The sequence below is a fragment of the Mytilus edulis genome, chromosome 4 (assembly GCF_963676685.1).
Source record: "Mytilus edulis chromosome 4, xbMytEdul2.2, whole genome shotgun sequence".
Classification (NCBI taxonomy): domain Eukaryota; kingdom Metazoa; phylum Mollusca; class Bivalvia; order Mytilida; family Mytilidae; genus Mytilus; species Mytilus edulis.
Genome location: NC_092347.1, coordinates 90495612 through 90518576, shown reverse-complemented (window position 1 = coordinate 90518576; position 22965 = coordinate 90495612). Strand labels below are relative to the sequence as shown.

At 31.9% G+C, this 22965-nt stretch overlaps 1 protein-coding gene across 3 annotated transcripts; it reads left to right on the top strand.

The window, feature by feature from the left end:
• The first annotated feature begins 287 nt into the window (after positions 1–287).
• LOC139521007 (protein disulfide-isomerase A3-like) lies at positions 288–17739 on the top strand. 3 transcript variants are annotated; one of them, XR_011663983.1, is made up of 14 exons: positions 289–524; positions 2670–2757; positions 4658–4775; positions 5385–5492; positions 5983–6109; positions 6668–6781; positions 7474–7596; positions 12730–12912; positions 13258–13360; positions 14041–14169; positions 15070–15149; positions 15672–15729; positions 16746–17162; positions 17202–17739. XR_011663983.1 is itself a non-coding variant. In XM_071314153.1 (13 exons), exons 1-13 carry the CDS (start codon positions 391–393, stop codon positions 16860–16862), a joined length of 1482 nt encoding a protein of 493 aa, XP_071170254.1. In that variant the 5' UTR covers positions 288–390; the 3' UTR covers positions 16863–17739. The 3 variants fall into 3 exon arrangements, 1 of the variants encoding a protein (XP_071170254.1); XM_071314153.1 differs by having other exon boundaries at positions 288–524; positions 16746–17739; XR_011663984.1 differs by lacking the exon at positions 17202–17739 and having other exon boundaries at positions 311–524; positions 15672–15870; positions 16122–16828.
• Positions 17740–22965: the final 5226 nt, after the last annotated feature.

Below are 22965 nucleotides of genomic sequence, written 5' to 3'. Positions count from 1 at the left end.
AATAAAGTTATACAAACTGATTTCTGAGAAAATCTAAGAAAATATAGATACGAAAAACAGAGTAGCAAATGATATTACATTAATGCTACCCTTTCTTTTATTATCTACTTCGTTGCATATATCTATCTTTGTCTCCACATAAGTTCAGAGTGTGCTTTATCTAACTTTGTCAGATAGTATTCATTATAATTAAATGAAAAATCGCTTCTTTTTGACGTGTCTGTAAGTTCTTGGTCCGGAAGATTTCGATAAAACTCGTCAGGTTTCGTGATTTTCCGTCCATCGGAAGTGCATATCTGGACCAATCAATGCTCGACAGCACACGAACTCTACTACACGTTTTATGTAGAAGTACTCAAACACATAACCGGTGTTTTGTATAGAGAAACAATGAAGACCATTCTGTGTATTTTATCTTTGACAGCTATAGCTTTAGCAAGTGATGTGCTGGAATTCACAGATTCAGACTTTGCAACAAAAGCAGCACAGCATGATTTGATTTTGGTGGAATTTTTCGCTCCTTGGTAAGACCGGTGTCCGGCCCATCCCCCTTTTTTGTGTATATTTATATTTTTGATACTGATAAATCATTGCCAGTTATTAAGTTAGGGTTGCTCATAACTATGGTTGTTAACTTGCTTTATGAATATGTTTGTCCAATTATTTTTTTGAGGTGTTAATAGATAATTCCCAGTTGATTCGGGAATGGACCCCCCTTTTTTCTTAATTTTAGTAAATATTTTGAAAAATTATAGTTAATTGTGTTTTTTTCTCTGAGCTTCATAACAGTACAATGATAAACAGTTGTTTGTAAAATTTGTAAAAACATGTAGTCCAAGTAAATAGACGTAAATTTACACTTGTATGCAAATTTGTCTGCCTTTAATGATTACTTGAAATCACACAGTTTTCGGATAACTTTGACATCACGATTCAAAACATTTGACGACACAATAAAAGTTAGAAGCTTATTCGGAGTCAAATTACCACTGAACACCCAAAAGTGTAAATACGTTTGTAAACATATTTACAATTTTGGTCTTTAGCTGTATTTTGCCTCCGAATAACCTTTTGACGTCAAGCAACAATCTGTTTTAAGTTGTGATGTCAAATGTTTTGAATTATGATGTCAAAGTTTACGGGAACCTGTGTGATTTTATGTAATGGCGGACAAATTTGCATACAAGTGTAAATATGTCTATTATACACCCTATAATCACCATTTCATTTATCCACATTACTGGACATCACACAGGTCCCCATAAAATTTCGACTCCTCAAGATAAAGACAGCACAATGGTCTGGAAAAGTTATTGTTGTATGACATCATAGTACAAGCTGTGATTCTCTGGCCAAGCAGTGCAGATTTTCAAATACACCTTATTGCTATTTGTCCTCTATTACTGGACATCGCATAAGTTCCCATAAAAATTGCGACGTCATAATAGAAAATAGCTGATGCCACAATGGAAAAGTAATGGTTGTATGACATCAAAAGTTAAAGTAGGACAGATTCTTGGGTCAAGTGGGAATAGCGATAAGGTGTATAAGGTTTAAGTCTATTTAGTTTTATGATTTCTTTGTAGGTTATTTAATTTTTTTTGCTTTGACAACATAGAGCAAATTTATGAAATAGCCTTTCAAGATGAACTGCAGCAGAGTAAAATCATATTCAAATTTTACCTTTACCTTTGCTTGGAAAATATTTGCATATATATAGTACTCAGTGGTCTCGCTAGCCCAAAATAGAAGGGCGCCGTGCCCTGGGTGCCTTCATCCGCGCTTTCTGCCCTGACGTCTTTTTCCAAAATTATCTTGTGTTGTTTTGGTAAAATTTTGTTTCATCGATTTCTGATCTCCAAGTTAATTACATATATGACACCTGTGTGATTGCCCCTAGGTTAATCATGTCATTACAATCAATTACAATGATAAAGACTTCAAAGGTGTTAATAACTAGGTAATTTAATTAGGACAATGTATATTTTTGTCATACTTTTGATGAATGTGTCAGGGAGTGTGTTTAGCTTGGGTCGGCATTTTCGATCTCCAAGTCACAATGGAAGAGCGTATATAAATGAAGACTTTCATGACTTAAGAATTGAATTTAAGTCATCAAAACAAAACTATGCCATTACAGAAATGCCTTCCATCTCAACTTGTTAGCGACAATCACAGTTTTAAATTAACCCAAACGTGGTGGAAATTGATTTTGGAGTTACTTCCCCTGTTTTAGCTTATTACAAATTTGTGCTCTAAAAATATTATCTAGTATAAAAAAAAGGAATAAATTACCGATTGAATATATAATAACATAATAATGTTACCTTAAAGATATTAACTGTCTTTGAACATATTAGAAAATATATATTGCAATTTCTACTTGATAATTATACTTTTAGCAATCCATGTTCTAAACATTGTTAAATTAGTAATGCTCTCAGTTTCAGATTTAATTTGGTGGCTCATATTAGGGGGAAACGAGGTTTGTGGTTACAACAGTTAGAACATATCTGTAGTCATCTATGAAACAGATTTTCCATAATGGTCAACTAACTTGTGATGACGTCTGTAAAGTTTTTGAAAGTATGATTTCAACATCAGGTAATTCCTAAATCATTGCTGTTTAAATTGTAGCATTGATAAATAAAAACCCTTTTTTTTTGTAGGTGTGGACATTGTAAGAAATTAATCCCTGAATATGAAAAAGCAGCTACAAGACTATTAGATAATGACCCACCAGTTGCATTGGCTAAAGTATGTAACTAATATATTGATGTATGAATATATACACATGTATTAAAATTGTAACAATTGGAATTTTGACAATTTTGATTGAACCAGGGGATATTAACATATATTACGGATTACAAATGTGTCGAGGTTTGTGATTGGATAACAACACAGAGATGTCAGTATATATTCAGGAAACTGCCGGGGTATATACGTTATCATAACACCGGTTACTATGTGACGTGGTCAAAAGCTATCAGACTGTCAGAGGCTCACAGAGGGAAAATAATGACGTGCTTCAGTCAATAATACATTTTTGATACAAAATCACGCATTTTACACTTTTAATACTTAATTTAATGTTAAAAGTGTTATTATAAATTATTACATACACGATAAAATTATGTTCACAGCAAATTAGAAAATCCTTCACGTATGCCGAACATATCGGGTTGGGTTTTTCAATATATATGTGTTGTCAACAAATACCTGCACTGGAAAATAACATCAAGTCAGGGGTAATCCGTAATATATGTGTAATTCAGGTCTCAGAAAGGGTATATACTGTGACATTCCCGGCTTAGGGCTTATATCCTCTTCGCCTTCGGCTCAGGGGATATAAACTCTTAAGCCGGGAATGTCAGTTCTGCGAAGGGGATATAAGCCCTAAGCCGGGAATGTCACAGTATATATCCTGTCTGAGACTTGAATAACATATAGTATCATGTACCATATATATCTTATTTTTATATGACAAAAAAAATCTCATTTATACCACTCAAATTTACAAGACTTGAGATTATAAAGACAAATACATGTAGAAAAACAATGTCTTTATCATTGATTAAAGGAATAACCTCAGATTATAGTAGAAGTACATGTATGGTTGAGTCACTTTGAGCTAGACTTTGAATTATCATGGACATCACTCATGGATCCTTTTCACCCTATATTTTACATTAGAGTTTGCTTACAACAGAGATGCAAACAGTTTTTTTTTCCTGTCAGAAATTGGGGCCTACAGGGTACGAAGTTTTGCCAGACCCATCACATTTCTGCCAGACCTATATTTTCACTCAAAATAATCTATGTAAAAACTTTGTAATATGTCTATAAATAACAATGAAATGTAACTGTTTCCTGTTAAGGGGTTTCCCGAATATTCCCGCTAAAAAGCACATGGCTTTCAACAATTGTAAACAAAGCATTCAATTTGTGATCATGGATTACAGCTTTAATTAATTGAATTTGGATATAGATATTCAACTTAAGGTACAGTCAGGCAATGTTTTTACTTTTTTCTGGATTAAAACTAATTTGAAAGAAAAGTTTAAAAAATAAAATATATTGTGAATATTCAGTGACCCATGGATTTTTTGAACTCTGCTACGGAGGTTAAAGTTACGTCATTTTTCAAACCAATGGTGTATATTCTCTGTTACAACTAAATAACTGCGTTTGATATAAATATTTCAATAAATTAACGATGTCAAACATACGATTTCAATACTGAAATTTATACTGCAAAAGGTTTTATTTTTATTTTTTAAGGAAGGATATTTGGAAGGTGTCAGGCTATAATAGTTATCATTAAAACAGTTTGAACTCCCAATTTCTATTATGTAATCGAAGCCTTGAATGTTGTTCTATCTAATCATGCAACGTGGTTGTAAATTCACAATTTTATAAACAAAATACTCTGCCAGGACCGACGGGGAATTAAGTTTTGGCTGACCCAAGCAGACTAAAATATTGACGGCCATCAGGTCCTGCACAGCAACGAGTTTTGCCGGACTTGCATAAATTCTGCCCCTTAGGTCTGACAGGTCCGACGATTAGTTGCATCTCTGTTACAACTGAATATGATCGATTGCTAAACAATATTTCTATGCACCATTATTTACTCCATTTTTCACTTCTGTAGGTTGATTGTACAGCAAGTACTGAAGTTTGTTCCAAGTATGGAGTAAGTGGTTACCCAACTCTTAAAATCTTCCGTAATGGTGAATTTGCTGAGGAATACAGTGGTCCAAGAGAAGCTGGTATGTGTACTATATGTCCATTATGAAGTATTTGAAACTTATTATATTTCAGCCTAAGTTTCTTAAGCTGGATTTTCTTGAAAATGTCTCTAATGTCATGATTGTGAAAATGTCCTACAGCGTTTAAAAAAAAAGTTTTGTTTGTTGATGCCAATAACGGTAGGGACAATAACATACTTTACTGATAATGTTAATAAACTGATTTATATCAGATAATGTATTGTCTGAATAATTTCTCATAACATTTATTTCAGTATCACTATGTTCAACTTTAGTTGTAAGATTTTAATTGAAAAGAGTTACATTTTAAGATAACAAAACGCAGTATGGTCTTGGGTAACTGGCATTAATATGATGTCTGATAAGACCACAGCTACAAAGTAGCTGTAGATTCAGACTTATGTCTTAGAGTGTACATATAAAAATAAGAAATATTTGCAACTGGTGAAGTATTTATCTGACTTACTTTTTGATTTACAAAATATAAAAGGGAAAAAAGATTTCCGATAAAGTTGGTGCACATTGGAAAATTTTGATATTTTAAAATGAATGTGTAATGATAGCTGATTTTAAGGATTTATTATTGATTGTAAATATATTTTATTACAGATGGTATTGTCAGTCTTATGGCATCCAAAGCTGGACCATCCTCTAAAGAATTAACATCAGTAGCTGATGCTGAGAAATTCCTAGCTAAAAAAGATTATGTAGTAGCTGGTAAGTTTTAAATAATATGCGCTTTTGTTAATTTTAAACAATGTTGACAAAAATGATAAATCAGTAGTTTGAATTGTCTTTCAAACTAGAGTGTATAAATATTCATGATTTTCAAAAAAATGTTGATCTTTTTCTTCATTTTAATATTCATTGGATACCAATTGATGTGGATAGAGGGGAACCATGAATTTATGTGGATAGAGGGGAACCATGAATTTAAATGTTCAATGAATGACTTATTTTCTAAAAGAATGTAAGCAGACTTTGCCAAAACCATGAAATTAAATGTCTACGAATATGCAAGTTCTCCTCTGACCTCAAACCACATGGAAAAAAATACAGTATGACTAAGATTTCAGGTTCTTCTTTTAATGATAGTTATTAGCATGAATGAGATGTATGCTACATGCCTATATTTTACTGCTAATAGGGGTTTTGCTTCATCTGACAGGTTATTACTGAACTTAACTTGATTTACATTGTATTTTAGGTTTCTTTTCTGATGGAGAGAGTGAACTAGCCAAAGCTTTCAAGAAAGCAGCTGATGCTATGAGTACTGATGTCAAGTTTGGTCACACAACAGCCAAAGCTGTACTTGATAAATATGGTTACACTGAGTAGGTTTTTATTTGTCATTCAGATAGAGGGTTGTAACTTTGATTTTAAGCTGAGTAGAATTAAGTCAAAGTTGTTCTTAAAACATATGGATACACTAAGTAGGTTTTGTTTGTCAATGAGGTAAAATAAACATCCACATACATGTCAATAAATTATGTTTTTATGAATCCATCAACCGTCAATCAATGGAGCATTACAAAGTACTTTGGATTCCTCATTATTTGTTGTATATCAATTTTTTGTGGGTTTCATTGGCAGCGGTGTCACCACTAATTTATATATTTAACAAATCACCAATTTGCCATAGGCTTTGTATGCAGAGATTTGCAATTGGAATTCAAGTATCCTAGAAAATGCATAGAAAATTGATAACCACGAAAATAAATGAATTCATAGTAAATGGACAGTTCTATACAAGCATTTAAATGCTTACTTTATATTAGTTGTTAAGACATAAGAATAAATGCACAATCTCTCAGTTTGAATTTATTTTTCCTAAAAGGTTATTTTATTTTAACATTATGGTAAATCAATTTGCTAATATCTTTTTATTACAGCAAAATCATTCTTTTCCAACCTAAACATTTAAGAAGTAAATTTGAAGATGCCCAACAGAAATATGGTGGAAGCAGCAATGTTGATAAAATAAAGAATTGGTTGTCATCATCATTGTAAGTATAATGTTTCTGCTATACATTCATTTCTAATCATAGTACTGTTAATTCAGAAATTATTGCAATGAGACAGCGTTATAATCACAATAATATAAACTTTCATTTTGAAATTTTTAAATGAATTAAACAGGATTTTTCTCAATATTTAAAAATTAAAATCACATTTTAGTCATAAATGACAATAACTCGCAATAATAAATGCATGCAATAATTTCTGAATAAACATTATTTTACATCCTCAAATCAAGTTGTAGGTCAAAATTTAAATTGAATTGATGTAAAAGGTCAAATTTCTTCACAAATGACTTATAATATCGAATTGTAGCATTCAGTATTATTTTATTTTGATTTATGATGATCCGCATAGCCGATATATCATTGATAAATAGTGATAGTAAATGATAGGACTGAGGCCAAAGTTCAATTATGTGTTCTTGTAAAAATTTATAAATTTGGTTTTGTTAAAATAACAGTTGAATTGAAACTGATTTCTAACACTATGAACAGACCATCCTAATCTGTATAAGGTTTGTGCGAGGAGACTGTTTCAATCTTAGTCAAAATCACATACTTGAATTTATTGTGATAACGGGATATTAATGATAAACCATAGGATTGAGGTCAAAGTTCAGTTTTATTTTTACTTTCTGACTTAACTTCAGGGTAATGATTGTTATCTTTATTTTCAGAACTGGTTTATGTGGACACAGAACACAAGCCAATGCTGACAAATTTAAGAAACCACTTATTATTGCTTATTATGATGTTGATTATGAGAAAAATGAAAAGGGAACAAACTATTGGAGAAACAGGTAAATTTCACCAAAAATGTGACTAAAAATAGTCAGATACATTTTATTAATCAATTAATCAAATAGTACAATAGAAACTTTTACACAGTGAATATTTTTATTGTGACATTTATCTGACAGCATAAAAACATAATTTTAGTTTGATAAGATTTAATACTGATATTTTCATTTTGATATGAAGTATAAAGAGTAGAAATAGAAAAAAAACTTGATTTCTTGATTGAAACAATGTCATAAAATATATGATTTGTGTATTTTAGTCATGCATGAGATATAAAAAAACACATTTCCATTTGTTTATTTTAAATTTTGAAGTGCAAATTTTCTGAGGGCTATTCCATTTAAACATAGCTCATACCCACGGACGGCAAAGAAAAAAAAATCTATCCCTGGCTGTTGTCTGAAATAAATTGCTTCTATCCAGGTGTGTGTATTAATAAAAAATGCATCTCTACATGGATATTGTTAGCTTGAATGAAAATGCTTCTCTGGGGGGCTGTTTTATGAGTGGTGAGAGAATCATTTGTGTTTTTTTTGCGTTTGTTTGACAATTTCAGCCAAACCAAAACATCTGACATCCGAATCAGTTTACCGCTTTGAACCACGTGTATACGCAGGAATCCAGGTTTATGTTCAAAGCGCATTTGCGACCGGGATCGAAGTAGAAGAGAAAAAGGCAACCGGATACAGAAAAGAAACGAAAAAAATCCAGAAATCGTAAAAATTTACGATTTTTTCAATAAAAATTTTACAGTGGGGAGGCTCTCAATCGGCGCGGTCAGGCTACTGCAAACAAACATTTTTTTTTAAATTTTGGCCTTACATGTATCATTTGTTGCAACAAAATGATAAATAATAAAATATTTACTTCATATTTGTTGGACACCCATTATTATACTGAAGTGAAAATAATGGTCATATTATAGAGTTCCTTTTGTTGCCTTTAGGAAAGGTGAGCTAAAAAGTGAAATGCCAATTTTGGTAAATTTCCTGCAATGCTCTCAGACCTGTTATTAACACAAAAGTACCTAGCAACCATTTATTTTCAGACTAAGTATGTTAGTAGCAATCTACAGGCAATTTGGTTTCAAAAAAATAAATGCAAATTTTGATAAATTTCCTGCAACATTCCAAGATTTTTTATTTAACACAAATATACGTAGCAATCTCTTTGATTTTCAAGGTCAAAGTTCAATTTACACATTCATGTTGACATTCACAGCTGCTTCAGTTTTATATGATTGTGAACTGTGCAAGTAGAAATTTTAAGATGCATAACTTTAAGATCTCTTTAATATTGAAAGACTGCCTTAATACTGATTAAAAGTTCAAGTTATGAATATTTATTATCAAACCTCAGTGTGCTTGCCAGGGGTGGACCAGGATCTCTTTTTACAAATGTGTGCTCCCACCCCTCCACTTTTTTTTTCTTCTTTTTTAGCCCATTTTCCCTATTTTTAGGCCTAGAAGCCATCAGCCTTCCATTGCCCCCAACATCAAATCATTGATCCATCCCTGATTGCAACCAGGGGTATGTGATTTTAACAAACAACTCAATTAAATCCAATCATGATGTGCAAACAGTTGCATAAATTCATTGAACAAGTGATAACAAAAATATACAGGTATACATGGAGTATTTGAACAGAATACTTTGTATTGCCTTACAAAAAAAATGACAAAATAATTTTACAAAATGTAGTTTAAGATGTCAACAATATTCTGTCGTTAGAATTGAAAATAATTTATGTTTCGCTTCTTCCCATAAATTGAATCTTGAAACTTTTTCCTTTCCTCTGAAAAAAATAATAATATAGTGAACTTGTACCCTTGACTTGCACACAATTCGGACAGTGTACTAGTATTATGCCATTCCACATCCCAGAAACATAGGTACATACAGTATATATAACAAAACAACATGATATACCCAGCAAAAGGTTTCTGACAGTGATTGTTGTAAAAAAAACCTTTCTCATCTCAAAATTAAATTAAATACCCTCCAATTTTGCCTTTACAAAAAAAAATTAAGAATTTTAAATTTGCTTCTGTTGGTGGTAGTAAATTATAAAGAAAAAAATTGCTTCTGTAGGAGCTGTCTGCATGTAAAACTAGAGGCTCTCAAGAGCCTGTGTCGCTCACCTGTTAATGTGTTTACTGATGTCGGCCATCTTCATTGGTAGGCGGGGTCATTAGACACTTTTTTTTAAAATAGATACCCTAGTATTATGATTGTAGCCAAGTTTGGTTAAATTTGGCCAAGTCGTTTTAGAAAAGATTTTTATACAAGTTACAAAAATGACGAAAAGTTGTTCAATATTGACTATAAAGGGCAATAACTCCTTAAGGGGTCCTATTACAATTTTGATCATGCTGACTTATTTGTAGATCTTACTTTGCTGAACATTATTGCTGTTTACAGTTTATCTCTATCTATAATAGTATTCAAGATAATAACCAAAAACTGCAAAATTTCCTTTAAATCACCAATTTTAGGGCAGCAACCCAACAACAGGTTGTCCGATTCAACTCAAAATTTGTGAGGGGATATATCTTATTCTGATGGACATTTAAATCTTGAAAGATTTGCCCTAAATGTCTTAGTTTCAAAGATATAAAGCAAAAACTGCATTTTACCACTATGTTCTAATTTTAGCCATGTCGGCCATTTTGTTTGGCAGGCTGGGTCATCGAACACATTTTTTAAACTATAAACCACAATTATGTTTGGTTAAATTTGGCAAAGTAGTTTTGGAGAAGAAGATTTTTAGAAAAGTTACAAAAAATGACGAAAAGTTGTTAAAAATTGACTATAAAGGGATATAACTCCTTAAGGGGTCAACTGACAATTTTGGTCATGTTGACTTATTTGTAGGTCTTACTTTGCTGAACATTATTGCTGTTTACAGTTTATCTCTATCTATAATAGTATTCAAGATAATAACCAAAAACTGCAAAATTTCCTTAAAATAACCATTTCACAGGCAGCAACCCAACAACAGGTTGTCCTATTCGTCTGAAAATTTCAAGGCAGATAGATGTTGACCTGATCAACCATTTTACCCCATGTCAGATTTGCTCTAAATGCTTTGGTTTTTGAGTTATAAGCCAAAAACTGCATTTTACCCCTATGTTCTATTTTTAGCCATGGCGGCCATCTTGGTTGGTTTGACGGGTCACGCCACACTTTTTTTAAACTAGATACCCCAAGGATGATTGTGGCCAAGTTTGGTAGAATTTGGCCCAGTAGTTTCAGAGGAGAAGATTTTTGTAAAAGTTTACGGACGACGGACGCCAAGTGATGAGAAAAGCTCACTTGACCTTTCAGGTCAGGTGAGCTAAAAAACCACTTCTATTGGTGGTGGTGGAACAGAAAAAAACACTTCTCTACCATTGCCGAACTTGAAAAATATCACTTCTATGGGGGGTACCTTGAAATTTCAGGTGCCTTCCTTGGGGTTGAGCTATGTTTAAATGGAATAGCCCTGACTAAGAATCAACTAATTAAGGGTGTTTTCATGCAAGGGTGTGTCTGATCAAGGAGGTTATATTAGAAGGAGAGAGGACGAAAGACGATAATTACACATAAAATGTTACCGACTTTTCTGTAAGTGGGTGTTAATTAGTTGAGATAGACTCTGTCACAGAGGGAGATTTTGTCCTAATTACATACCCGAGTAAGAACAGAAACACCCGAGGTGTCATAAACTGACCAGATATACAATTATTGAAATGTTAATCAGATTTTTTGTGATATTTTTTATTAAGTAATTAAAAATTAAAATTTTATGTTAAAAGTAAACTTATTACAAATAGAAATAAAACGAATATCCGTCTCATTGCCGTCAATGTTAATGTCAACAGTCATAACAGAAAGTCACTTTTATGTTGTTCCCGATAAAGGAGTAGGTTCAGTAAGACCCCTTTTTGGCCCCAAAATATAGCAGTTTTACAAAATTGTGAAAACTTTATGTTTTAGCTATTAAGTGGAAAGAAGAATGCTTCTGCTACATAAATATGGGCTGTTTTTGACAATATAATGCACATATATCAGGTACTAGCATCATAAAGTCATGCTAAACTACTGAAATCTTCACAATTGAAGCATTTTAGCTAATTTTTACACGGTTTTCGTCTTAAATGAAAGTGGCCGCATTTGTGTTCATTCATAATATTGAAATGTAAGTTGTATTTGATGATAATACACAACATATATAAAGATTGAGGATGAACACGGATGCGGCCACTTTCATTTTTGACAAAAACCATCTGAAAAGTGACGTTTTTCGGCATATTTGATAGATTTTTCATATTTCAGCTTGAATCGGAGCGTTTTTAATGACTTAATGGGATAAAATCTTTCACATAAACTAATTGAATCAATTGAAATAGACACTTAAGTGTTTAGAAAGTGTCCAAAATCTTTCGTTAGATGAACCTAAAATTTGAGGCCAATATATTTTCTATGATTATTACCTGCCAATTCTCATAAGCAGAAATTGACAGGTGAATCGTAAATCTTTGTTTAAAGCAATGTAGTGTTGAATAAAAATCGCTCACTAACTTTCCTTTACACTCCATAACTTTGTCATTTCTTTATCTTTTTTCACCGTAGACAGACCGTTGATTTTGAAATTGCGCGTCAAATCTTTTTCAAAATCATAAACACCCATGCACTGCACTGTAACTAAAAATACACCTGAACTTTAATGACCCAGTCACTGATAACAATCATGTGACACATGCGATTTATCTAATGCCCCGAACTACTCGCGGTAACAGCCCGGTACATCAGAGGGCCATGTCAAGTGGATGATAAACATGTCGGTTTCTTTATAATCTGATCATTTTTCTCTGATCGAACTGCTATCCTGGGAATGCTAATTTTGTATCAAGCAGAGTGTTCACTCTCCTTCTAATATAACCTCCTTGGTCTGATATACACAGATAAAAGTGCAATGTTACACATATGAATGTTATATTTTGACCAATGATACAGAGCCTTTATGTTTGACTGTTATTAAAAGTTAATTATTGGGCTAAGGTCAGTTTTGTAATTACAATGTATATTATTATGTTTCATTAATGTTTACCAAAGTAACAGAACTGATGCAAATATTATTGTTTTTTCAGAGTTATGAAAGTAGGAAAGAAATTGCAAGGAGAAGGAAAAGATATTTACTTTTCTGTCAGTAATCACAAAGACTTCAGTTTTGAGTTGGGAGAATTTGGACTGAATGATGTCAAGGGAGATAAGCCAATTATTTGTGCCAGAGATGATAGAGATATGAAATATATTATGTCTGGTGATTTTAGGTTGGTAGCATACTACTTATTGTAACATGAAGTTTGATTTTATTCTTTAATACAACTTTAGGCCTGTTTTTAGTTGAAGTATACAGTATACATATTCATTGATTGTTTACACAATACTATAAATTGGTTTTAGCCTTCTTTTTCATCAAATTAAAATTTAATGATTTCTAGAGCCAAACCTTTTCACAAGATTTTATTTTCATGTTTTTGTTTTTAACCTGATCCTTAATTTTCCCTCTGTCAAATTTATCAAAGGGCTAATTTTCAAGATTTGATAAGCATGTAATAAACAAAAAGTTCTAAATTCCATATTTAGTAAATTATGAATTTATGTTTTTATTTCAGTATGGATAATTTAGAAAAATTTGTTAATGATTTATTAACCGATAAATTAGAACCATACCTGAAATCAGAACCTGTACCTGAAGATAACAGTGGAGGAGTTAAGGTAATTAATATAAAAACATATTGATCATTATACAGAAATAAATGTGGGAGAAATTCTGTAAAATGATTGAGTGAAAGGTTACATTAGGGTTTAATGGAATAAGATCCAAAGAGCATAAAAGAAAGCTGGCATTACTTGAGCATTTTGATGTTCTTTTTAGCTTATGTGGCCCAAAGGTCTCATCACTTCGAAAAATCATCAAAAGTTTTTCATTTTGCCTAATTAGTAACAAATTAGGGTTTTAGCATGAACCCTTCACACAGTAATTTGTGGAAAATATACATAGGGTGGTTCTATTAGTCATGGTATTACTGTTTAAAACCGATAGAACTGATGTAGCATTGCAGAAGGCTTTCCTATATGTATTCTATCTAAGCTATTGCACAATTTTCTACATAAGGAAATGCCTGTACTAAGTCAGGAATATGACAGTTGTTTTCCATTAGTTTGATGTGTTTGGGCTTTTGATTTTGCCATTTGACAAGGAACATTTCAATTTCAATTTTCCTTGGACTTTGGTACCTATGTTATTTTACTTTTTGCTACTTTTTGCAATACTAATGCATTTATAAATTATTGATAATGAAGAATACTGACTTGCTATGAACTCTTCAAAATTGATTTTATATATATATATATAAAACACAATAAACCATATAGTCTTTATTTTATTTTTTCAGACTGTTGTTGCTAAGAATTTTGATGAGATAGTAAATGATGACAGTAGAGACGTATTGATAGAATTTTATGCTCCATGGTGTGGACATTGTAAAACATTAGAACCTAAATTTGCAGAATTAGGAGAAAAGGTAAATACGTTTACTTCAGTTTAGAAGTGTTTAATTGTGCTTAAGTTCTAGTTTATTTACAATAATTTAATTGTGGATGTCACACGTCTTCTGATTCGCTGAACGTGCTTTGTCTATCAGCTCATGGACATTATTTTTTTTTACCATGATGTCACCAATGTTTTTTTTTCCAAATTTACTCCTTGCAAATTGGAATTGAGAATTAAATTATCAGGTATGACTAATATTTTTTCTATCTATTCGAAATAGCATAAAAAATGTGGTGCACACTTTCAAATAACTTGTAATGTTATTTCTTCAGACAGAAAAAATATTATAGCCATTCCTAAAATAGCATAATGTACTGATTGTGCAGGGAAAATTAAATCCTGGATTCACCGAAGACTTGTTTGATCTATATGTAATAATACTAATATTGGATCACACCTTTAATCATATCTTTAGCAAATTATTGTATAGGTATTTAAAAAAAAACCAATGAGTTGAATTAAAGATACACATGAGAAACTAGTCTAAAAAAATACTGCTGGTTACCAACTAAAATACTGATGGTTACAGAGACTGTTTATCATATTCCCTACACACTCCACCTCAAGCATTTTATTGTTGTTTGATCAATCTACATTGGTTGTGTTTGTCAGTTGTAAGTTTTCTCCATTTCAAGATAATATGTGTCAGTTGAAAAAATTGTAAGCTCCCATGTGAAGACGATTGGGGTTCACCTTTTAATCAGAAAAGTCAATTTACATGTTAAAATTATATGATTAATATTTTCCTACATTGTTATAAATATAATGTGCATGCACCACAAAATAAATGATACATTCACTTTGAGTTGATTTTCTTAACTTCTGACCAAATGAATGAACAACGTTTTAATCTGTTATGTTTTGTTAACAGTTGAGTGAAGAAACTAGCATCACTATAGCTAAAATGGACGCTACAGCTAATGATGTACCTAAACCATATGAAGTTTCAGGGTAAGTCAATTTAAGTGTTGTTAGTATTTAATTCAAGCATGAAACAATGTTAACTGTACATAGTATTAAATGCATTGCAAGTTTAATAAAAAAAAAATTACATCAGGACTCTTTAGCCTTATTCAGTCATGCATCACATTTCATAAGCCTTCATTTTAATTTCCGTTCATGCATATCAAATAAGTTATGAAATTAACTTTTAATTTACATGCTTCTCACCTCATTATCATTGCAAAGGCCCTTCCAATGTTAGTAGCATTTATAACAAAACAGGGTTTTTCTTTCTACTGAGAGGTAATTTGTTGAAATAAATAAGTCTTGAGTTTCCGAGTAATTTTGATTAGTTTATTTCAAAATAATAGTTTTTTAAAAAATAGTAAATAGCAAAGACAATCTAATAGAAAACAGATAGAAAATAGATAAATATAAATAAAAACAGTGAAGGACATGATATAGATAACTTATGACTATTAAACTGTAGTGGTTTGTTGTACCTTATTGTTTATTATTTTCTATTTTCAGGTTCCCAACTATTTATTATAAACCAAAGAATTCCAAAAATAATCCTAAAAAATATAACGTAAGTATCATTCTTTAGTAGCACTTGGGGTCAAATTTGAAAAGTGGGGATGATTTCATAAAACTTTCAGCAGGTGTAGTGGCTACAAAAATAATTATTCATGGTTGGATAAAAGACCTATTCTCACAGTATTTAAATAAGGCCTAAATTAATATATTGTTTGTTTCCCCAATCCCGACCCTGCCAAGCCAGGTGTGGGTAGGTAGGTAGGAAAATAATTTTATTTTTCCAAAAAAGCTTGAACATTATCGGACGAGTGGCAAGCCTGATAATCCAAAATGAATAAAATAATATTTGACTTGGTTTTGACAATAAAATTTTATGAGTAGCACCATTTTTGCAGGGTCGGTCGGGATTGGGGAAACAAACAATATTTTATTTTAGGCCTAAAGTGATGTGGAATGATTGCCAATGAGACCACTATTTTAGACAGTACATGTATAGTGATTTCAGTAATTACAGGTCACCATATGGCTTTTAATAATGAGCAAAACCCATACATGTAGTCTGCTATAATAAATAGCCTGATGTGGCAAAATGTGAAACAATTCAAACTAAAAAGTCCTAATCTATGACATTACAATAAACAAAACAAAACATTTATAACTTGACAGCAACCAATGATTAACAAGCTCCTGATTTGGGATAAGCATAAAGAAAATGTGAATACATGGTTGTGGGTGCTCAACCCTTCCCCTAACCTTGAGCTATGGTGTAAAGTACAAATAAAAATGAACTTTCAAACTTTGTTGGAAATGGCATGACTTACCAGATCTGAACAAATAACTCTGCATTTCAGTAACAGGCAAAGCAGGGTTTTGTTATCCTGAATATGTATGTAGTATACACAGATGGATGGCGGACATCAATCACTACTATATATGTATAAAATTCTTAATAACACATCATTTTTAAAAAGAAAGAAAAAATAATATTCAATAAAAATCGCTTTATTTTAATAAAAAAATGCTTGTTTTAAAATTCTGAATCGCCTAACCATGAAATTTTTTTTTCAGGGTGGACGAGAGGTTGCCGATTTTCTAGAATATTTGAAAAAAGAATCTACAGATGGTCTTAAATATGAAGGAGAGAAGAAAAAGAAGAAGTCAAAGAAATCTAAAACTGAATTGTAAACCTGTAATGGAGTGCTAGTGCTGATGTCTGAGTGACTGAATGGACTTGTGAATGGTTCAGAATAACTGTTTTATGTCTTGTAAATTGTATATTTTAACTCATCATTTTTGTGGGAACATCTCATTAATGGTATATTCTTTTTCTACTTAGTTCACTCTACTTTTACACCAAATAAACTTAAGCTGTGATTTATAATTTATTGTTTGATTCATGCTAGAACGCTAGGTATGATATGGATATGTTGATTGACAGGACTATAGGTGTAATTCTGTTGATCTGATTGGTTGACAGTACTACAGGTGTAATTCTGTTGATCTGATTGGTTGACAGTACTACAGGTGTAATTCTGTTTGAACTGATTGGTTGACAACTGTATAATAACATACATGTATTCAATGAAGTTTTTGCAGGCACAAATTTGATACCATTGGACTCTTATGAATATTTGAAACCAATTTTGAAGATCATGTTTCCAGTTCAAGTTGTAATTTTTCCTAAGTCTGCATAGAAGTTATTGCTATATACAATCTATTATTTAGTTTTTGATAGCTAATCAGTAATTGTAATTAAACATTTATTCTGCTACTGTCTAGAAATATCTTTTTACAATAACAGTTCTAAATTCTCTATGGATATTACACATGCCCCCTTTTGAGGGTATGGATGTAAGAATAAATATCAGAATAACTCTTCCAGAAGAACAATCAAACCTTACTGAATATTTTTATCAGTTTATTTGTTATTGAATGTTAAGAAAATTAATATATATATATTGGTGCATTGATGCAGACAAGTTGTCAATTGTTAGAAGTACGCATGTATTGGGTCCATTGAATAGTGTATTTATGAAAGGTGGAAATAAAAGTTTATTACATATTTATAGAGTGGTCTTTTATTCTAGTTCCAAAAACACAAATGGCATTCTTGTCCCCACTGTGATAAAACTGTATGGCTTCTACAATGAGCAAAACCCATACCTAATAGTAAGCTTTAAAAGGCAAAAATGACTAATGTAAACAATTAAGGAGAAAACTAATGGCAGATTTATGTACAATACAGTAAAAGAAAAACAAATTTACAGGATTGATTTGGGACTGGCATAAAAAGTGGTGGCTTAAACATGTTTGTGAGTGCTCAACCTCTATAACCCTAGGATTAAGGAAAGTGGTGAAAAGAAACGAGCATAAGAACAAACTATAAACCTGTTGAAAAGAGCTTAACTTTATAAAATCAATTCAAGGTACAGATCTTGGAGTACTTACAGTTGCTAAAAGCTAACTCAAAGCCAATAACAAATAACTGAAATATCATGTATCTAAGACTAAAATATCAAAAAGTACATATCTAACATCCAGTAAATTTTACAATAGTGCAAGTCCTTTATTCAGTCTCAGAAGAACATGATCTTGTGCAGTGCAAAATACAAATACCAGAAAACAAAAATGACTAACATCCGGGCATGGAGAGAAAGTCCACAAAATACTACTCAGAAGATTAGTGTAAGCATAACAAACACCATAAACAAGAGTGCACACGCTGAAATGTTTTCTCACCTTCTTTACTAATCATTGATATTATGTTGATAGTCCTAAATATAAAGCTTTATTACAACTATCACATAAACTTAACATTGACCAAGAAAACTAAACGATCAATGAACCATGAAAATAAGGTCAAGGTCGTTGCATACTAGTATTACAACTCTTTTACACCAAAGTACCATCTACAAAATAACGTCCATGATCAATAACATGCTGAAACAAGACAACCCATCTTTAGGAGTTTGGATAATTCATGCATTGTACTTGGTGATGGAGATATTGAAATATCGCATCTGCTACCCATCTTGAGCCAAAGAGAAAGAACAACCAGAATGCATGCATTGTCATGCTAAGCAGCTCAAAATCTGAAGACGTATAGAAAAAAGTCCATATATATATAACTGTGATTTTTTAACAATTTTCATTTCGTAAACCCTTAATTTTGGCAAAAATCAGCAGAGAGGAACTAAACTTAATATCTGAAAGCCTTAAAAAAAAAGTCTGTTTAACTGTGATTTTCAACACTTTATCAAAGTCCAAAGCCCGTAATTTCGACAAAAATTAGCGAGGGGAACGAAACTTAAACTTATTCTGTTACTTATCTTGGTTATCTCACATAGCAAAAATCAGCCCTATATGTGAAGCTGTTTAGAAAAAAACTATGTATAATGGTTTGTTGCAGAATGACAGACAAGGTAAACTATATGACACAAACAACTTCGTTGCGGGGCCATAAAAATGTAGATTCATCATACCGGTACTGAAAATGCCTTTTTTCAAATAAGAATACAAACTTGAAATCAATAACAGTGCATACTTTTTTTTATAAATTGTTATTGGGATGAAGAGTTGTTTCATTGGCAATCATACCACATGTTCCTATATCTATATGCTGAAATGTTGACCCTGTTTACTGACCTTGATTGAATGTGGTAAATTTAGGAATATAACCTGCCTGGCCCTTAGGATAAACCGGTTTCCTGTCTATTAATTCAGGCCGAAAATTAAGGTCCCATGTTTTCCCCTTCAAAGTCTTTGTTAAAATACCCTTTGTAAATCGGACCATGTATTTATTGTTCAACAATAAAACATATTGTTGAACAATAAAACATATTGTTGAACAATAAAACATATTGTTGAACAATAAAACATATTGTTGAACAATAAAACATATATGAGGGAAAAATTAGATACCCAACCTGCTTAAACAACACATCACACAGTAGACAAATGGTTGTTGTCTAAATAAAATAATCTTAAACTGCAACTTGAAAAGGAATTTCCCGGTTTCTAAATTAAATTTGTAAAAAACTATAATTGGTGAAATGACACACATTGCCCACGTCTGCTGTCAGAGGCTTTTTTTGTGAAAATTAAGACATTCAAACTAGATGTAATATAATAGTTATGAACAAGAATGTGTCCCCAGTACACGAATGCCCCACTCGCACAATCATTTTCTATGTTCAATGGACCGTGAAATTGGGGTAAAAACTCTAATTTGGCATTAAAATTTAAAAGATCATATCAAAGGGAACATATGTACAAAGTTTGAAGTTGATTGGACTTCAACTTCATCAAAAACTACCTTGACCAAAAACTTTAACCTGAAGCGGGACAGACGGACAAACAGACGGACGGACGCACAGACCAGAAAACATAATGCCCCTCTACTATCGTAGGTGGGGCATAAAAAAGTCCACACAGGTTGGATGGACAAACATGGGTGAAGATATGCCAAATTAATAAATTGTTTCGCGGAGCACAGCTGGATACGAATGCAGAGGTCCAACCCTGAACAGTTAAACAAAAATGGACACAATATTGGCACTTGATACAGGTCTGAATTTGGATTTGTAATTAATATTTGAAGAAATTTTCTTTTTAATATCTGAAATCTTGAGAACAAAAAATCAATCCCAACCTTCCTTTAGTGGTCATAAACCTTGTGTTTAAATTTCATTGATTTCTCATTTTTTTTTACTGAAGTCATTGTACAAAGACCAGTTGTCTTTGAACATCAAATTTTTTTAGCTGTCATATAATAATCAACAACATTTTCCCATGATGCACGTACAACAGTATAAATTACAAACTTGTTTCCTGCAACCACCAAGGAAAGATAATGTCTGAGAAATAAACAAATGCATTGTTAAGTTTTTATATTTATAAAAAAATGACAGAATGCATGTTATGAAATATATACAATTTGTATAAAAAAATCCTGATTCATATTCAAATTCTTCATGTAAATAACAGAGCAGATCCTATTCTTCTGTCACAGAGAATTTATCCATAACAGTACTAAATCTTACAAAATAGAAAGGCTAAATCATCTCTGGCCCAACAAGAATTAATGATACAAAAAACAAAGCAAAGAAAAAACAATTATACAAAAAAATCTTTGATTGTTGAAATCATTTTTTTTCACAAAATATTTCACTCCTTCAAATTTCTTCTCAAACTTTAAAAAAAAAATAAGGTTTATTTATTGATCCATTAATGACTTCACTTTAATGTACAAAAAAGCTTTTTTGAAAATAATACATGTACATATTATGTGATATACACTGTACAGGCTCTTTTGCCTATTGCTTATCTTGCTTGCATTGTTGACCACTGACAGTTTTTATAAGATCATCATTATAAAGGTCTTTTAGGCTCAAGTTTGGATAACACACTGATGGAAAATGTATTAGAAGAAGATTATATTTTGTACCATAATGTCCTATGAGGTAAGAATTCATGATGGATTTTGGGATGTGATGAATAAAGACTCACAAGGAATCTCATAATTTTCACTAAAATGGATAGTTCTTAAATCTTGAAATTCTGGACATATTGAGACAATAACTAGAGGCTCTAAAGAGCCTGTGTCGCTCACCTTGGTCTATGTGCATATTAAACAAAGGACACAAATGGATTCATGACAAAATTGTATTTTGGTGATGGTGATGTGTTTGAAGTTCTTACTTTACTGAACGATTTTGCTTTTTACAATTATATCTATAATGAACTTTGCCCATTTGTAACAGAGAACTATATTTGGTAAAAATTTACATAAATTTACCAAATTAATGAAAATTGTTAAAAATTGACTATAAAGGGCAATAACTCCTTAAGGGGTCAATTGACCATTTAGGTCATGTTGACTTATTTGTAGATCTTACTTTGCTGAACATTATTGCTGTTTACAGTTTATCGCTATCTATAATAGTATTCAAGATAACCAAAAACGGCAAAATTTCTTTAAAAATTACCAATTGGAGGGCAGCAACCCAACAACCAGTTGTCCAATTCATCTGAAAAATTCAGGGCAGATAGATATTGACTTGATTAACAATTTAACTTCTTGGCAGATTTGCTCTAGATGCTTTGGTTTCATAGTTATAAGCCAAAAACTGCATTTTACCCATATGTTCTATTTTTAGCCGTGGCGGCCATCTTGGTTGAATGGCCAGGTCATCGGACACATTTTTCAAACTAGATACCCCAAAGATGATTGTGGCCTAGTAGTTTCAGTGGAGATTTTGTAAAAGATTACTTAGATTTATGAAAAATGGTTAAAGATTGACTATAAAGGGCAATAACTCCTAAAGGGGTCAACTGACCATTTTGGTCATGTTGCCTTATTTGTAGATCTTACTTTGCTGAACATTATTGCTGTTTACAATTTATCTCTATCTATAATAATATTCAAGATAATAACCAAAAACAGCAAAATTTCCTCAAAATTACCAATTCAGGGGTAGCAACCCAACAACCGATTGACTGATTCATCTGAAAATTTCAGGGCAGATAGATCTTGACCTGATAAACATTTTTATCCCGTCAGATTTCCTCAAAATGCTTTGGTTTTTGAGTTATAAGCCAAAAACTGCATTTTACCCCTATGTTCTATTTTTAGCAGTGGCGGCCATCTTGGTTGGTTGACCAGGTCACGCCACACATTTTTTAAACTAGATATCCCAAAGATGATTGTGGCCAAGTTTGGATTAATTTGGCCCAAGAGTTTCAGAGGAGAAGATTTTTGTAAAAGATTAATTTAATTTATGAAAAATGGTTAAAATTGACTATAAAGGGCAATAACTCCTAAACGGGTCAACTGACCATTTTGGTCATGTTGACTTATTTGTAGATCTTACTTTGCTGAACATTATTGCTGTTTACAGTTTATCTCTATCTATAATAATATTCAAGGTAATAACCAAAAACAGCAAAATTTCCTCAAAATTACCAATTCAGGGGCAGCAACCCAACAACCGATTGACTGATTCATCTGAAAATTTCAGGGCATATAGATCTTGACCTGATAAACATTTTTATCCCGTCAGATTTCCGCAAAATGCTTTGGTTTTTGAGTTATAAGCCAAAAACTGCATTTTACCCCTTTGTTCTATTTTTAGCCGTGGCGGCCATCTTGGTTGGTTGACCAGGTCACGCCACACATTTTTTAAACTAAATACCCCAAAGATGATTGTGGCCAAGTTTGGATTAATTTGGCCCAGTAGTTTCAGAGGAGAAGATTTTTGTAAAAGATTACTTTAATTAACGAAAAATG